The sequence below is a fragment of the Hippocampus bargibanti genome, linkage group LG14 (genome assembly GCF_051943395.1).
Source record: "Hippocampus bargibanti isolate YZ-2025 linkage group LG14, ASM5194339v1, whole genome shotgun sequence".
In the NCBI taxonomy this organism is placed as follows: Eukaryota; Metazoa; Chordata; class Actinopteri; order Syngnathiformes; family Syngnathidae; genus Hippocampus; species Hippocampus bargibanti.
Window position 1 is genome coordinate 1,449,155 of NC_142747.1, and position 18,267 is coordinate 1,467,421.

Consider the following 18,267-nt stretch of genomic DNA (forward strand, 5'->3'; position numbering starts at 1 on the left):
TTCTTCTTCTTTTTCTCAGCCAAGATAAGCAACCGAGAATTGTACAACAACTTCCCCAATAACAACATGGCAAATCCACGATTGTATCCTTTGCCTAACCTCACCGTTGTCCTACCGCTGGCTCAGATCAAACAGCCAATGTCCCTTGGCACTATCACCAAACGCACTGGGTATGTAAAACACACACACAGACACGCACACACACATGCACACATACACACAAACAGGACAAGCCTTTTCGAGAATAATCCGTTCCAAGGTCTCCATAAAATATAATTTTCAAATAAATAAGCCTTAAAACTACACACAACATACAGTACCTTATTCTATGTATAATAAATGTGCTATTGTAATGTAATGAAAGAAATACACTGCACTGTATAATAAAGTCACGTTATTTACATTTGTGATGGTCGTTGATGGCTCTTAATTGACACCTGTTGCTTTCTGACTTGTAAGGTCTTACGAAACTGAGGCATCGCATTATCATTCATCATGTTGATGATTCTCATAGCCTTTTCTGGATGGAACTGTTCAATAAAAGCCTGCACAAATCAAATCCTCTGTGTTGAGGACCTCATTATGGTCAGCGACAAGCTCCTCGATGTCATCTGCATCCACTTCGAGTCCCGTAGGTGCTGGCAGAGATTTTATTACTACAAAAGGCGCGGGTCCGATGATTCTACGGAAGCGGAATAAAACGCGACAAAAGAAGGCGGGGGGGGAGGGGGTCCATCCAGCAGATTTGCGATCCTGGAAAGCACCAAATTTATGCGATCGCGGCTAACAATTGCCTCGGGAAAAGCAATTTCTCATGCAAGTGTATGTCTATTGATGTCTATTGATGTATTTATACAATCAAACATAAGTCTTAAATTAAGTCAAACATAAATCTTAAATTAAGTGTGAGGCAGCAATTTGAGATTTAATTATTTTTCATGTCACAGATTTCAATTCCCACCACACTGGCAGAAAAGAAACCATATGTCCAGCTGTGCATTCTGGCACTCAAGTAATCCAAACATTAACAGCCTGATTGACTCTGTGGATGAGAGTATGTGACAGACAGAAAAAGCATCCAGCATCTGTAGTTAAATCTGTATGAGCTCAGCCTTTTGGCGGGGCAGCAGAAGAACATGACAGCTGCTTAACCTACATTTTGGACCAAATGTACTTGTACCCTGTGCTGTGTTCTCAACCCCACACAATACAATATCTAATGCTTTGCTCTTTTTAGTCGAACATCATTGTCAAGGAGTTGGATGAATGTTGGCAATAAAACATGGTGTTTGCAAAATTTGGCAGTATTCTTCTGAGCCGAATAGAGCTGATGATGAAAACTCACAGGTGACAATAGTGGACATTGTCACAACTTGATACCGATATTTGTTTTTGACGAGTTGCAATGGCCATTTCATCTCATAAAAATCTACTTTTTCATTTAACATGCCAAACTGTCTGACTGTGTCAAATTGGGGATTTTGCAAGCAGATAAACAACTAGACACTCATCCCATCTGCACTCAGGAATGATGTTAACACAAATGAACATCCAAATGGGAAAACTGTCAGGCACAAAAACAAAATGCACTCCCCACTAAATCCAGTTGGAGACATTTTGACACAAATGCATAAATAGACCAGCCATGTTAATGAGAAAGACAACAGCGAGAGGATGAATGAGACCTTTTGACCTCATGCAGATGTGCCCTGAGATTACTTTAATACATATATGACAGCCAAACAAGTACAAGTGCAATTGCAGAGCAGCAAATGCCTTGGCTGCAAAGGGGCTTTAACACTGGTGTCACAACAAATGGCTGAAAGCAAAACTGATTTTTTTAATCACCTCACTTTTCTTCTTTAATGGTTCTTTAATGGTTCTTTATTGTGCCATGATAAAACTGTTTATAAAATGCCTGTTTTATTAATAAAGGTCATACACCTTTTGCATCACTAACACCCATCACAAAGTAACCGAGTAGACATTGATTGAAATGTCCAAACTGTGCATTTCGGAGATTCCACACAATCTGCTGGAAAAACAGGTGTCTTCAATAGTCATACTTTTCAAACAAAAGCTTGCCACCGCTCAGCGCTGGGATCCAACTTGCTGAAGCCGCCTTTAAAGTTGGACTTGAAAAAAAATAGATAAAAGAGCCCCATTAGTTGTACCCGTGCCATACCATTGGCTGTGATACAGGTTTTTACGTCTCCCAGCAATGTGATGAAAAAGTGACACCTTTGTTCCGATTTTCACTTCATCTAAATGAAGGCAATATAAAACCATGAACAGGGAAACAATGATTTCATTTTCTTGGAAGGGGTGAGAATCAAGCTGCGGACAGACCTCCAGCAATGTTTTTTCCCTCCCAGAAGGGGGCAGCATTGGCCTTTTGTACAGCCACCGCCAATTCCAATGCAGACAACTCTAGAGACAAATCTCATTTTCCTTTCGGCTTTTCCCTTCTGGGGTCGCCACAGCAAATCAGTGTCCTCCATCGAACCCGGTTTTGTGCATCCTCTTCTCTCACACCAGCTACCTTCTTGTCCACTTTGACAGCCTCAACAATAATAATAATAATAATTTATAAATAAACATTTCATTTTAAGCACTTTTCAATGCTCTCAAGGACACTTTACAGTCACAGACAAGCATAGATAGTATAATAAATAAAATACAATCACAAATAGAATACAATAAATAAAATACAGTTATAAAAACAAACAAGAGAAAGAGCCACACAGAAAATGGCATTCTAAATAGATTGGTTTTGAGATGGGATTTGAAGGTGGGAAGAGAATCGATGTTACGAATGGTGGGAGGAAGTTAGTTCCAGATTTTGGGGGCAGAGCAGCTGAAAGCCCTGTCCCCCGTCTTGCTGAGACGGGCAGGGGGGCGCACACAGAGGTGGAGGGAGGAAGAGGATCTGAGGGAACGAGATGTAATAGAAATTTAAAGAAGGTCAGATAGGTATTGGGTGGCAAAGTTATGGATAGCTTTAAATGTATAAAGAATAATTTTAAAGTTGATTCAATATTTTACCGGGAGCCAGTGGAGCTCTTGGAGGACGGCTGTCATGTGGTGAAAGGATGAGGTTCTGGTGATGATCCGGGCTGAAGAATTCTGGACGAGTTAAGTTTGTGGAGAAGTTTCTGAAGGACACCAAGGAGAAGTGAATTGTAATAGTCAATCTGGGGGGTGACAAGACTATGAACAAGGATAGCAGTGGTGTGAGGGGTGAGAGATGTGGTGGATGTACGCAGATCGGGTTAAGTTATTTAGATGGGAGCGCTGTCAAGGATGACACCTCGGCTTTTGACCTGATGGGAGGGACAGACGGTTGAATTGTCAATAGTGAGACAGAACCTCCTCTTCGGTCTTCCTTTCGGTCTCCTGCCTGGCAGTTCAAGGCTCACCATCCTTCTTCAGATTGTCACTCTCTCTCCTCTGGACAGGTCCAAACCATCTCAGTCCGGCCTCTCTGACTTTCTCTCCAAAGCCTCTAATATGAGTTGTCCCTCTAATGTACTCAGTCCTGATCCTATCCAACCTGGTCACTCCCAAAGAAAACCTCAATAGCTTCAGCTCTGCTACCTTCATAGGGAGCGTGTGACCGAGGCTGCCATCCGCGGCGCCATCTTGAATATGAGTAACCACCTAAAGAACATCACCGGACCTCTGCTAGATCCTCTTCAGTTTGCCTACCGGGCAAACAGGTCTGTGGAGGATGCAGTCAACATCGGACTGCATCACATCCTCGACCACCTTGACAACACAGGAACCTACGCAAGGATCCTGTTTGTGGACTACAGCTCTGCGTTCAATACCATCATCCCAGAACTCCTCATCCCCAAACTTCTCCAGCTTGGTGTGTCCCCCACGATCTGCCAGTGGACCCTCAGCTTCCTGACAGGACGGACACAACAGGTCAGACTGGGAAATATATCATCCTCAACACGAACCACGAGCACTGGAGCCCCGCAGGGATGCGTCCTCTCTCCATTGCTCTTCTCTCTCTACACGAACGACTGCACCTCAACGCACCCAGCTGTCAAATTCATAAAGTTCGCAGACGACACCACGGTCATCGGTCTCATCAAAGACGGCGACGAGTCTGCGTACCGACAACAAGTGGAGCAGCTGGAGCTCTGGTGCAGCTGTCACAACCTGGAGCTGAACACGCTCAAGACAGTTGAGATGATCGTGGAAACATCCATCACCACAGCTACCCCTCACACTATCCAACTGCCTGGTGTCAACCGTTGAGACCTTCAAGTTTCTGGGAATCACAGTCTCCCAGGACATGAAGTGGGAGGTCAACACCAACTCTATCCTGAAAAAGGCCCAACAGAGAATGTACTTCCTGAGGCTGCTAAAGAAGAATGGCATGCCACAGGAGGTGCTGCAACATTTCTACACGGCTGTCATCAAATCCATCCTGTGTTCTTCCATCACCGTTTGGTTCGGGGCCGCAACAAAAATGGACAAAATCCGACTTCAACGGACAGTTAGGACGGAGGAAAAAATCATTGGCACCGCCCTACCCACTCTCGAGGACTTGCACACTGCAAGAATCCAAACTAGGGCGCGGAAAATCCTACTGGACCCTTCGCACCCTGCCCACCACCTTTTCCAGCTACTCCCCTCAGGGAGGCGCTACCGATCCATGCGCACCAAATCCAGCAGACATTTAAACAGCTTCTTCCCCCAAGCCATTAACTCTTTGAACTCTTTCAACAGTAGCCAAAATGGAACTGTATAGTGCCACTTAGCAGTTTTTTTTTACAACGATACTAGTGCAGCGTGTTCTACCAGAAACAAATTCCTTGTGTGTTCTACATACTTGGCAATAAAGATGATTCTGATTCTGATTCATCTCTGCTTCCTGTCCTTTCTTCAGTGGCACTGTCTCCAGTCCAAACATCATGGCTGGTCTCACCACCATTTAATACACATTCCTTTCATCCTAGCTGAAACCCTTCTGTCACACATCAATCACATATATCACATCACAACTCGAGAGGCATATAAAAGTCACATAAGCTATTTTCTGTCTGGCGAAAGAAGAGAGTATAAGGTTTCTTACGCAGCATTGAATGTTTGTATAGTCCTATAACTCAATATTCTGTGGATCCAACAATTTGAGTAAAAATGGCAAAGACCAGGGTTGCCCGGTGGACGAGTGGTTAGCACGCCGGCCTCACAGTGCATAGATCATAAGTTCAAGACCCGTCATGTTCTCCCCGGGCCCGTGTGGGTTTTCTCCAGGTACTCCGGTTTCCTCGCACATTCCAAGATCATGCATGGCAGGCTGATTGAACACGCCAAATTGCCCCTGGGTGTGAGAGTGAATGGTTGTTTGTCTCTGTGTGCTCATTGATTGGCTGGCAACCTATCCAGGGTGTCCCCCACCTCGTGCCCGAAGACGGCTGGGATAAGCTCCAGCACCCTAATGAAAATAAAGCGGTCTGGACAAATGATTGACGGATGGATGACAAAAACCCTGGCACTGGTAGCATGGGGCGTGTCAAAGTGCCACTGACATTTGACTGTTTCATCAATGAGATTGTTTCATTGGAAATTAGAATCACGCCAGAATGTGCTTTCTCCACAAAGGTGAATCCTTCTGTCATCTTTTTTACTCGTCGGGCATATTCAAAAGGATGCATTTACCTGTTTTGACATCAACGGCCACCTAGGTCAGTATCATCCAATCAAAATTGTGCTTTCAGGCAACTGCCGCCCTAACAGGAAATGAACAGCGTAAAAGCGAGAATATTACGTTATATCTGTGAGCCAGATGCAATCATCAAAAGAGCCATATATGGCTAGAGAGCTATAGGTTCCCGCCCTCTTGGTTAAATACTTAAATACTCTGTGCTGTCTACTATCTTTGTGATTGCTTTATTTTCTTTATATGATAGTTGTCCATGTACCGCACTTTGTTGGCAGGCAAGCTGTTTGAAAGCGCTGTATGAATACAGTTGAGTTGAGTGAAATACAAAAAGACACTTCTGGAAGCAGCAACTTGGAATTATTTAATAAGAATTCATAGACAAAATATGATTAACATCAGTCTGTGATTCAGATATTCTTCGACCAGCAGAGATTCACCACTGACATTGTAATACAGTAAAGTCTCGTTATATCGATATCGGATATATCGATAGTCCTGGTTATATCGATACTATTTCTTTGCACGCACGGAGAAAATTACATGCAAACAGGGTCGGATATATCGATAGTCCCGGTTATATCGATATTTTTTCGGAAACCCTTGAATATCGATATAACGAGACTTTACTGTATGTTGTTACATATAAAGACATAATATTACATGTGAACAATACATTGCCCCATTTTAGTGTCAATTGCAACACTTTTTTAAAATATATTTACCGATAAAAACACATACATTTAAGTACACTCTATTAGAAAATGTTCATAAAAAATCCATATATGAAAATATATTGCTACATGATTGCATGATATCTTCCAATACACATATTGCAATATAGTTTTCTTTCGTAAGGGCCCTCACCCAATAAAAATATGAGGAATTTTATCGATAATCAATGTCAGTAAAGGGATTGGAATATGGAAATCCTTACCAATTCCCATCCCTAAGAGTGATAACAATTTTAATTGCCAATCATTCCCATGACTTTCCAAAGTCATCCAAACATTTTTTTAACAGCACACTGATGAGCAAATGTGACATCTTGTCAAATTTCAAAACCTCTGAGATCCAACCGAACCTTTTGACTTTTTATACATCTGTCTGTCCATTTACTCAGCCGGGGTCCTGGCAGGCTTCAGTTTCAACAGGCTCGATAAAGCCGAGGGTTACTCTTAGGGGTTGCCATTTCTACAAGTGGGCATTTACTAAATGCATCCATCACATTGACCGTTGTGTTCATTTGTCAACTTGCACTGCAGGGTTGAACTATTTCATGATAAAATGTTGTTCCCTACCACCAGACGGATAGTTTTTTTTTAAATGATATGTAACAAGACCAATCGATGCACCGTCATTGAAATGCTCAGTGAAATGCGATAAAATTGTCAAATTAAGTAGTCTTGCTGAGTGTTTTTCTTTGCAAGGCTTTGAGGGATGGAGTTCACTCCCAGTGGACCATTATTGCTGCTGTGAAAAAGTTCCATTAACTCTTGATCGTATACAGAGCACTATGACTATATTGTATCTGGATATGCACAATAAACACAGGAACGCACTTGTGTGTTGGAAAATTGTGTTGAATAGACATTGAACAAACAAAATACCTCTACTGACGAAATCAATTACTTTTAGAAGAAAAGTCTGATCTCTAATTTGTTTTATATGTAAATGCCCTAATCATTTTCAAGCCCACAAAATTCAGACAAAGATGATTTTTAAACCATTAAAATGCATCAAAATATCTAACAAATACATGGTACAATCATATTACTTGTTTTACCCATTATATGATAGTTGTATATCATGTAAAAACAGAATAAATAATAAAAAACGTCCTCTTTTTGGGACGTTGGGTGTTGTCTTCTTTTCCTTTCGGCTTTTCCCCTCACGGGTCGCCACAGCGAATCAATGTCCTCCATCTATCCCGGTTTTGTGCATCCTCTTCTCTCACACCAGCTACCTTCATGTCCTCTTTGACCACATCCATAAACCTCCTCTTCGGTCTTCCTCTCGGTCTCCTGCCTGGCAGTTCAAGATTCAGCATCCTTCTTCGGATTTAGTCACTCTCTCTTCTCTGGACATGTCCGAACCACCTCAGTCTGGCCTCTCTGACTTTCTCTGCAAAGCCTCGAACATGAGTTGTCCCTCTAATGTACTCATTCCTGATCCTATCCAACCTGGTCACTCTCAAAGAAAACCTCAACATCTTCAGCTCTGCTACCTCCAGCTCTGCTTCCTGTCTTTTCTTCAGTGGCACTGTCTCCAGTCCAAACATCATGGCTTTTCATAAATTATCCTGCACGGACCTCTGTCTCTGTCGCTTGGTTGGGGATCCAGAGTTTGAATTTTGTACCGACAAGTCAGCTCCTCTCTGCCTCGTTTAGAACGTGACAGATCTCAACAAGAAGGACCATATCGAGTCTTTATTCTACCTAATGCATCGCAAACACGCTGCAGATCTCAACAGTGTTTCCGGACTGCCATCGCAGTGGCAGACGTAGAATTAAAATAAATAAATAAAATGCTGGCGGATAGCTCAGTTGGGAAGGCATGGGTTTGGAATTCGGGAGTTTGGGGTTCGAATCCCGCTTAGGGCGAAAAAATGAGCACATAACATCATCCAGTGTGGGTCCTTGGGCAAGACCCTTCACGCTAATGCCTACCTCATACAATGATGAGATACAATAAATCGGATGACATGACGTCGCCCAGCTAAACAAGGTCTGTGTCGGGTGCTGGGGAACCAGAGCACCTTGATGAAAAATGGACTACTGGAAAAAAAGCGGAGATTACAAGATGCGATAACATGGCTCTGTTGGAATGCTATTGCTCAAGCAACCCAAGTCAGAGAGGTTACATGCAGGGAATGCGGGCTGAATGGTTACTTGGAATCCTACAGTCATGGTTAACCACAAAACAGCTCAGTGTTCCAATATCTACAAACGGGAATTGTGATCAAAACTTGCGTTTTATGAGATATAACACAAATTCTAAGGTGAAGGGCCCCAAGCTGCCAGATCAGAGTAAGTCGTTACACCAGAGATTGGGAGGCAAACCCCAATGAATGCAAATGATGAGATTGCGAGGCCAGCTCCAATGAATGAAATGCTGAGCGGGGCAGCAACTGACCTGAGAGACATTTTGTGTTAACAACACCATCTGAAGGAAATCAGTGACTGCAAAGTAGTGGTTGATGAGAGTGTAGCCAGACTGCATAGATTGGTGGTGTGTAGGATGATGCTGGCAGTGAGGAACATGAAGAAACCAAAGGATGGAGTGAGGACAAAATGGTGGAAGTTGAAAAAGGAAGAGTGTTGCATGACATTTAGGAAGGATGTAAGACAAGCACTGGGTGTGCAAGAGGTCCTTCCAGATTACTGGCAAACTACAGCGAACATAATCAGAGACAGGTCGGAAAGTACTTGGTGTATCGAGAGGAAGAAAGGTCGATAAGGAGACTTGGTGGTGGAATGGGGAGGTGCAGGAGTGTATACAGAAAAAGAGGTTAGCAAAGAAGAAGTGGGACACTGAGAGGACGGACGAGAGTAGACAGCAGTACAAGGAAATGCAGCGCAGGGTGAAAGTAAAGGTGGCAAAGGCCAGACAAGAGGCCTATGATGACTTGTATGCTAGGCTGGATAGCAGGGAAGGCGAGACTGATCTTTACAGACTGGCGAGACAGAGAGACAAAGATGGTAAGGACCTGCAGATGGTTAGGGCGCTTGAGGATAGAGATGGCAATGTATTAACAGGTGCCAATAGTGTGATGGAAAGAGTACTTTGAAGAATTCATGAATGAGGAAAATGAGAAGGAACAAAGAGTCGAAGATGTGACTGGACCAAGACCTAGCAAACATTAGCAAAGATGAAGTGAGGGGGCGCTGAAGAGGATGAAGAGGGGAAAGGCACTCGGGCCTAATGATTTACCAATTGACGTATGGAAGTGTCTTGGAGAGGTGGCGGTGGTGTTCCTGACTGGGTTATTCAACAAGGTCTTAGATGGTGACCATATGTCTGAAGAATCGAGACAAAGTGTATTTGTGCCCATTTTAAAGAACAAGGGAGATGTGCAGAGTTGTAGTAACGACAAAGGAATAAAGTTGATGAGCCATACAATGAAACTATGGGAAAGAGCAGTTGAAGCTGTATGGCTTCATGCCAAAAATAGTACGACAGATGCAGTGTTTGCTTTAAGAATGCTGCTAGAGAAGTACAGAGAAGGTCAGAAGGAATTGCATTGTGTCTTTGTAGATCTGGAGAAAGCGTATGACACGGTGCCCAGAGAAGAGCTGTGATATTGCATGAGGAAGTCTGGAGTGACAGAAAAGTATCTCAGAGTGGTGCAAGACATGTATCATGACTGTAAGACAGTTGTGAGGTGTGCTGTTGGTGTGACGGAGGAATTCAAGGTGGAGGTGGGACTCAACCAGGGGTCGACTCTGAGCCCCTTCTTATTCGCTATGGTGATGGCCAGGCAGACAGACATGTTAGACAAGAATCTCCTTGCACCATGATGTTTGCAGATGACATTGTGATCTGTAGCGAGAACAGGGAACATGTTACTGTTCAGAGTAAGTGGTTACACCAGAGATTGGGAGGCAAACCCCAGATATGGACGAGAGATATGGAGGTATGCGCTAGAAAGGAATGACGATCAGTTGCAACAAGACGGAATATATGTGTGTGAACGAGAGGGATCCAAGTGCAAGAGTGATGCTACACGGAGAAGAGATGAAGAAGGTGGATGATTTTAAGTACTTGGGGTCCAAAGTACAGAGCAATGGAAAGTGTGGAAAACAGATGAAGAAGCATGTCCAAGCAGGCTGGAACAGCTGGAGAAAAATGTCAGGTGTGATGTGTGATAGAAGGGTTTCAGCAAGGATGAAAGGAAAAGTGTATAGGGACAACTCATGTTAGAGGCTTTGCAGAGAAAGTCAGAGAGGCCAGACTGAGATGGTTTGGACATGTCCAGAGGAGAGGGAGTGACTATATCGGGAGAAGGATGTTGAGCCTTTAACTGCCAGGCAGGAGACCGAGAAGAAGCCCGAAGAGGAGGTTTATGGATGTTGTCAAAAAAGGACATGGAGGTAGCTGGTTTGAGAGAAGAGGATGCACAAAACCGGGTTAGATGGAGGACATTGATTTGTTGTGGCGACCCCTGAAGGGAAAAGCCGAAAGCATAATAATAATAATAATAATAATAATAATAATAATAATAATAATACCTTGAAATGACTTGCACACTGATAATCCATACTTGAAAACAAATTTCAAATGTGTTCAAATGTTTCGCAATAAAAATAGAATATTTACTTACTTATATATGTTATTAATTTCTGTATATGATTTTTTGTGCTCCTCCCAAAGCAAAAGTAAGCCACCCCCACAGATGTCACCAAGCAAGTCCAGTGGAGGGGAGTTCCGTGTCGCTGCCATCTTCGCCTCTTCTCGATCATGGTTCATCACAAACCCCAACATGAAAAGAGAAAAGGGTTTGTTTTACTCACAAGCACACTTACCAATAGTGATGTCATACCTCAGAATTTCCTCAATAGTACCATAAATAATAAAATGTTTTTCAATATACAGTAAAGTCTCGTTATATCGATATCGGATATATCGATAGTCCCGGTTATATCGATACTATTTCTATGCACGCACGGAGAAAATTACATGCAAACAGGGTCGGATATATCGATAGTCCCGGTTATATCGATATTTTTTGGACTCCCTTGAATATCGATATAACGAGACTTTACTGTATTTCAATATACAGACTATATTCGATAATACTAATTATGCGTGTTTACTTGTTTATTCTAGATGTTTACTTGAATACATCAATCTGTGTTTTTGATTAACTTGTTAATTATCGACTTGAATACATAGAAAAATCACTATGCGACTACATCTGGTTATCTAATTAAATGTCTTAACGTTTATTATTTTATGGTTACGATTTTGAAATGAGTCACTAAGGACAGTTTAATTAAACATGATAAATGTCGTGCTTTCTATTGGTTATGCATTGTTTGTGTATTGTTGTAAAGTTTCCGATTGGATACTTGATACGTTTTGTCGCTAAGTCATTACTGTGTCTTTATGTGTTAAATGAAATCGTTCTTATGTGTCAGTGATGCACTTATTGTTTAATTGTTTTTCATTACTGAAGTGTGTCAATGGTCCAGTCAGTTATCTGGAGACTTGTAACTGCCATGAACATTTTCTCGATTGTTGGTCCATACTATGTATTTGGGTGTGTTAATTGACTTATTGAGATAGATTTCATTTGACTTGTACTCGTTGAACTCAGTGGTTTATTGTCTTCTAGATGTCAGTGCCTGATTTGATTATCACTGTGTCTATTTGATATGTTCTTATTCCTATACTTTAGATGACCAATTCTTTTGCATTCATGCGCTTATATGTTGTCATGTTCGATTAACTATTCATGCATTACTCTATTCATTATACTTTATATATCTTGCATAGTAGATTCTACATGGATGCTTTTATGTTCATTGAACAATCTTACAATATATACTAAATCTACCTGTAATGTTGTCACTTGCTTAGATCAGTGTCAGTCTGTATGATCTGTAATTTCTAGAAATGTCTAAATATAATGTTGATCATAGATGTCATATTATGATTACGTTATTGTCTGATGTTGTGTTCAGATGTTGCATGATTGTCAAAATGAATATTGATTGTTCAGTATTATTGGTGTATAATGATTATCGCATAGTAACTTTACAATTGTTTCATATATTCGTAATGTTTATTACTTTGCACGTTATCAATATATGATCTATTACAAATGATATTATACTAAGATAATTCTCATGAAACATTTAGTACTTGCTTCAATGATTTGTGATGAGTTAATATAAGAAGCGTTAAACTGGTCTCACTATTGCCTGTTATTGGGCTTTTTATCAGATTGAGAACATTAAATTCGTACTCTACATGTTGATTTATTATATGGCCTCGTCACAAATGACTATATGGTATGCGAGTTATTTTTCTGTACTATGTTAGATCATGCAGAGTACAATACTATTGTATTCATGTATATGTTACGAGTACATGCGAACTGATACATCTCATTCACTCCATACCAATGCTTAATCCTACTTGTCATTTTCAAGTTGTGCAGTCCTCTTATACGTCATTGATCAGTTCTCAAATGTGATTTAGCGGTCACTTCAGATGTTATGTCCTGCGTCATTGCATTATTCATGTCGGTCATCAACTCCTAGTTACATGTTGAAACAGTGTACGTGATTGCTATGTTATTGTATGATATGTATGATAGTTGCTCATGCGTATGTCCATTTCCGCTTAGTAACTCCATGTATCTTGCTGGCTACTCTGATGAGTGACATCGTTTCTCCTTCTATACAGTTTGCAGTTTTAGTTGCGTCAATGTTGCTACGTTGGATTATTTTGCCTGCATTATTTGGTCAGCTTGTTTTCACGGCGATGGCAACGATTCCAGCATGTAATACTGTTTTGATCAAATACGTTGAGTGTCGCATATGGTGCTCTTTGAACCATTGGTGTTGATACTTTTGAAGACTGTGAATGTGCTTTATGCATGTTATAGTCTGAGGTCTACGTTGATTGTCGGACTTGAAGACTGATCGCAGATCGGTAACTGTTCGGATCACTGATCTTGACGTCATGACATTCATCTGTAAATTCGACTGTCAGAATGACCATCGAGTATGTCAGTCATAATCGCATCGATATCATCTTGCTTCACAGACTATGTTCGATGTTCTGGAGTATTGTCACTGCAACACTGATGCCAATTCGTTCATATCTACACAGCAATCCTTATCCGTTGACAAATGCAGCACATTGGACACTAATTCACTCTGAACACTGTAGATCATCGCATTAGTCCACGCTGCATAGAGGACTATTGCTACAGCAAGGACATACTTCAACAACATAACGTAACGATTGACATTGGTAGCAGTGTGCGAATTGTTAATTTGCAATAGTTCTTGCAGTTGCATTGTAAGCATCGTGATCGGAACGAGCAAGCTACATTGTAACACTTACTGTAGCAAATAGTCACAGTTGATTATTGCAATTTCAAGTTTAACGCTGCAATTTGATACATGTGACCACATTGAAAATTAGTTCATACATTGCATTCTGACCTTCATTAGTCTTGCATGCTACATGTACCTGATTGCATCATCGAAATTTCGATTCAGTAATGACTTACTAGCATGACACATCAGATTGTCCAGTATAGCGATACTGACCTTCGCAATGCGATCAATTGTAATATTGCACTCATGACCATGTGAATGCCTTAGCATCTAGAAACTAATATGTTCAAGTTGTTGCATGATCTAGTACAGTCATTCAGTAATGCAAATCAATGACAATGTGAATTTCGAGCACGTAAGACGATAACGAAGCTATTACAAACTGTCTACCTTGTAGATCACAGCATGCGAAGCACGTTAGAGAGTCAATTCATAGGTAGACAAGTACATTAGATTACAATCTACATGCAGTAGATTTATACTCTTACTCTGTTCACTTAAGTTGCAAAGATTGCACCTGCATGCAAATGAGCCATTACTCATGTTCGACTAACATTTAGCATTACACTCTTTGACTATCTCATGTATTACAATCTGTAAGCCACATTGATGTTGTAAACTCAGCCTCATTTGCTCTGTGTTATTGAACAGCTATTTAATTACTATGTGTTGCAGTAAAACACTGATCATTTCGCATTAAGTCATCGAAGACAAGTTTCTACCAGAATGTTCATGCATAGAAATATGAGCTGACCAATGAACTAGCTATTACAAGGATAATACGAAATAGCATATTTTGACATAATATGTATTGGCATGTCAATAATCTATGACAGATTTTGAACTCAACATTAAAATATCGAATCAAGTTTAATCCTTTGATACTGAATCTGTACTCAATGATTGACATGACTGAATGATGATTTGTCTGTCAGAAATTCACATAATGTATGTTTGACATTCATTCACTGTCAAGTGCATTATCGTCTTAGCTTTAGCTAGATATCTGGTCAATTGTGTCCATAACATCTTACATATTTTGATACACTGATTAGCAATTGCAGCTGTCAGCGTTGCAAGTTTCGACAGCCGTTGTATTTGTTGAATTAGCAATGATGAACATGCTTACGTTTACGTTATGTCATTTGAGTTTAAGATTTATGTACTGATAGACTCAGTCATGACTTACAACTTGTTTTATCGATTAATCCGAGTTCATTTTGTGGCAGTTTTGGGACACTTTAAGTCATTTTTATTGGTGTTTTGCATTTGACTAAAAATATCAGCCTGCGTGTTTTGGGTATTTTAGATGCTATAAAACGTTTTTCTGATGTCAGTTAGGAAACAAAAAATGGTGTTGGTTGTCCTTTAAGCGTAAGTACAAACTAACGCCCTGTGGCAAAAATGAAGGTCTAGGACTTGAGCGTTGAGGGAATTCCACTCGGTATGTGGCAGAAGAGCAAGGTGAATAATCAGACAGCGACTTGACAGCAAATATTACTTAAGTTGTCCCAGAAGTTGATGACAATACAAAACAGCTGCATCGCTGGAGGGAACGTCTTATGCTCCAAGTGCAAAAAAAAAAAAAAGACTTTGCTTTTAATCTGTTGTTTTTCATCTTGTTTTCAGGTCAGTCAAGGCAAGGCATTGGCGACTCACTGTACATCATCAGCTGCTATGGTAACTTAGTAGAGCATGTTCTCGAACCTCGGCCAATTAGCACCGCTCAAAAGATAAGCGATGTCACCGCTTTGGAACTTTATACTTCCCCGAGGGCATGCTGGACCTTATCAAGGTGACACTATTAAGCTATCAATGTATTTATTTATTAGTCTTAAGAAAATATAAAATAAAACACTCATGTTCATTTTTTCCTTCCAAACAGAACCCTACAGTGGCATGAGTTGCAGCCACCCTTCAACTCCAACCATCCATTACTTGTGGCCTGCACTAAAGTGCAATACTTTCAGTCCATTTTGGCAGGTAATAGGGATTATGGTGGCATGTTATTATCGTAAAAATTTAGAGATGGCGTTGTTACTTTGTTTATACACTTCACTCCAAAATTACTGGAATGATGAAGTCAACATAATCAGTTGGTTTTGACCTCAAAGATGAACGATGACATCAGATATTAACAATACCATGGAAAACTTAAAACAAACAATAATAATGCATTTAATTCATGAGCGCCTTTCAAAACTCTCAAGGACACTTTGCAGTCACAGGATATTTTTTTCTGCGGGTGAGCAGCGGCAGCCACACGCGCCAGCATTCCCAAAAAAAAAAAAAAAACTAAATAGCAAATAATATGACAACACAAATACACAGAGAGTCATTCCATTCTTCAGCACTTGCTGTACCCACTTTGTGACATGAAGCAGTTCTAGATGAAATAATAGAGGATCAAAGCATCCTTTTCAGCAGTGGATCAGGGACGTCATGGTGGAACGTGCACGTCCACTCCAAGCTAAATGTTGAAAACGAACACGCAGTTGTAGCATCCATTGACGAAAAGAGATTGTCTTACATCTCCTGTCCCACATAAATCCGCTTCAATTCCAAGTCGTGACAGTTCCACATACGCATCGGCGCTCTGCGCTGACGCTGCTTTCTTCTTATTGCGGGCTCCTCAACCGCAGACTGTCCAGCAGGACCGACCTTTCCGCTGAACAAAGCGGGGCTGTGAAGATGCTGCCCATTACCTTGTCACAGTTTAGTCACACATTTGCTTTACACATTAAACGCATGCCTCATATGTATGAGTGCAGCCACAACATATAACATTTGTTAATTCTGCTCACAACGCTATATGTTGCTGGCCACAAGAGCAAAAAAATGTCTGATCAAATAAAATGAATGAACTCATTCGCTGTCATTCACGAATTTACTCGGGAATTGAAAATATGCCGTAGAACACCATTCCTGAGTTTCTACAGGTTTTGCATTTTTTTTTTGCGGGAGAGAGTGAAGCTCAATTCCATCTTGTGTGTGAATTTTAGAACTGTGAGTAATGTATTTATCCCCCATGAGGGGGCAACAGTTGCGCATTGCAAAAAAAAAATGCAGCCTTCAATCACCCTGTGAAGAACACGGAGGAGCCGAGCCATCCGTTCCATGTTTGCATGGATGAGAGAGCGGCCATTATAGCGAAGCGTGTTTGTCACGATTATAACCAGTCAACGCTGACACCTATTGGACTGGCAGTGTAGCTGCAACACTGAGGGAGATCTTTTGGGTGACTCGGATCCGGATTCCTCTGATGAGTGGCTGCCATCGAGCTTGCTAGACAACCCACCCCTCCAGGTGCGCATTCATGTGTTCTGAAAGAAGAAGAAAAAAAGAAATTGGATTGGATTGGATTTGCCTTTATTAGTCTCGCAGTGGAGAAATTTACATTCCACAGCAGCAAAGCGATAAAAGGAATGAAAGTAGAAGAACAAAATACATGAGCTGCTGGAAAGGCAGCCACTCTCGCGGCGCCGTCTTGAAGTCAAAAGAACAAAAAAAAAAAAAAAAAAATATGACAAAACAAAGACAATATTACAACACAAAGACACAGAGAGGCATTCATTCTTTAACACTTTCTGTACCCTCTTTGTTACATAAAGCAGTTCTAGATGAAAGAGGAGAGTATCAAAGTATCTTTTCACCAATGGATCAGGGACATCATAGTGGAATGTGCACGTCGACTACAAGCTAAATATTGAAAGCAAACACGCAGCTGTAGGATCCATTGACAAAAAGAGATTGTCTCACATTTCCTGTCCCACATAAATCTGCTTCAACTCTCAGCCGCGACATTTCCACATCCGCATCGGCGCTCTGCGCTGACGCTCCTTTCTTCTTATCGTGGGCTCCTCAAGCCATGCATCCATCCAGCCGCAGACTGTTCTGCGGGGCTGTGAAGATGCTGCCCATTACAGGCGCAAAAAAAGCACAATGGCTCCAGTCGAATGACACCAACATTCCTCCCATTCAAAAACAGTACTGGCATATTAATGCTGCCGAAAAGGCGCAACCACTCAGCACAGTCTCCTCCATGATGAATGTCGTGGCCAAAAATGCTGAAAAACAATCTGTATCCATTCCCCACGACGCACAACAGCACAAGGTGACAAAAGAAAAGACAAAAAAAGACCAAAACAACAAAAAAAAAAGGCTCATGAGAGCATTTGCTGACGGCTGCCTACTCGGGCGCCATCTTGGACTCCTTTACTTAGATAACATTTGAAATTAATTTAAAATACAATTAAATCTGTTCTTTATCATAAATATGGTTTACACATAAGCGAAAGACAACTGAAGCGAATGTATGACAGTCTACAATCGCCAAACTGACCCCAAGCTACATAATTGCGTATAAAAAATATGCATTCCCCTTGCAGGGAAAAAAACAACATTAGTTTGCAAAGGATGCGAGGAATGTTATATTTTTTTTCACGTTACCTGTTAATGTAGGGCTTCTGGCAAATCCTGTTTTTGCCTTGCATCTATTTTTTGTTTTTTCAGGAT

At 41.1% G+C, this 18,267-nt stretch overlaps 1 protein-coding gene across 1 annotated transcript in view; it reads left to right on the forward strand.

Annotated features, from left to right (window-relative positions):
• Window positions 1-18,267, forward strand: part of bcas3 (BCAS3 microtubule associated cell migration factor) — a 207,032-nt gene that overhangs the window by 74,245 nt on the left and 114,520 nt on the right. Inside the window, 4 exon segments of the mRNA XM_089014628.1 lie at window positions 20-170; window positions 11,051-11,175; window positions 15,382-15,547; window positions 15,638-15,735. Of these exon segments, the coding sequence (XP_088870754.1) occupies window positions 20-170; window positions 11,051-11,175; window positions 15,382-15,547; window positions 15,638-15,735 (540 nt within the window).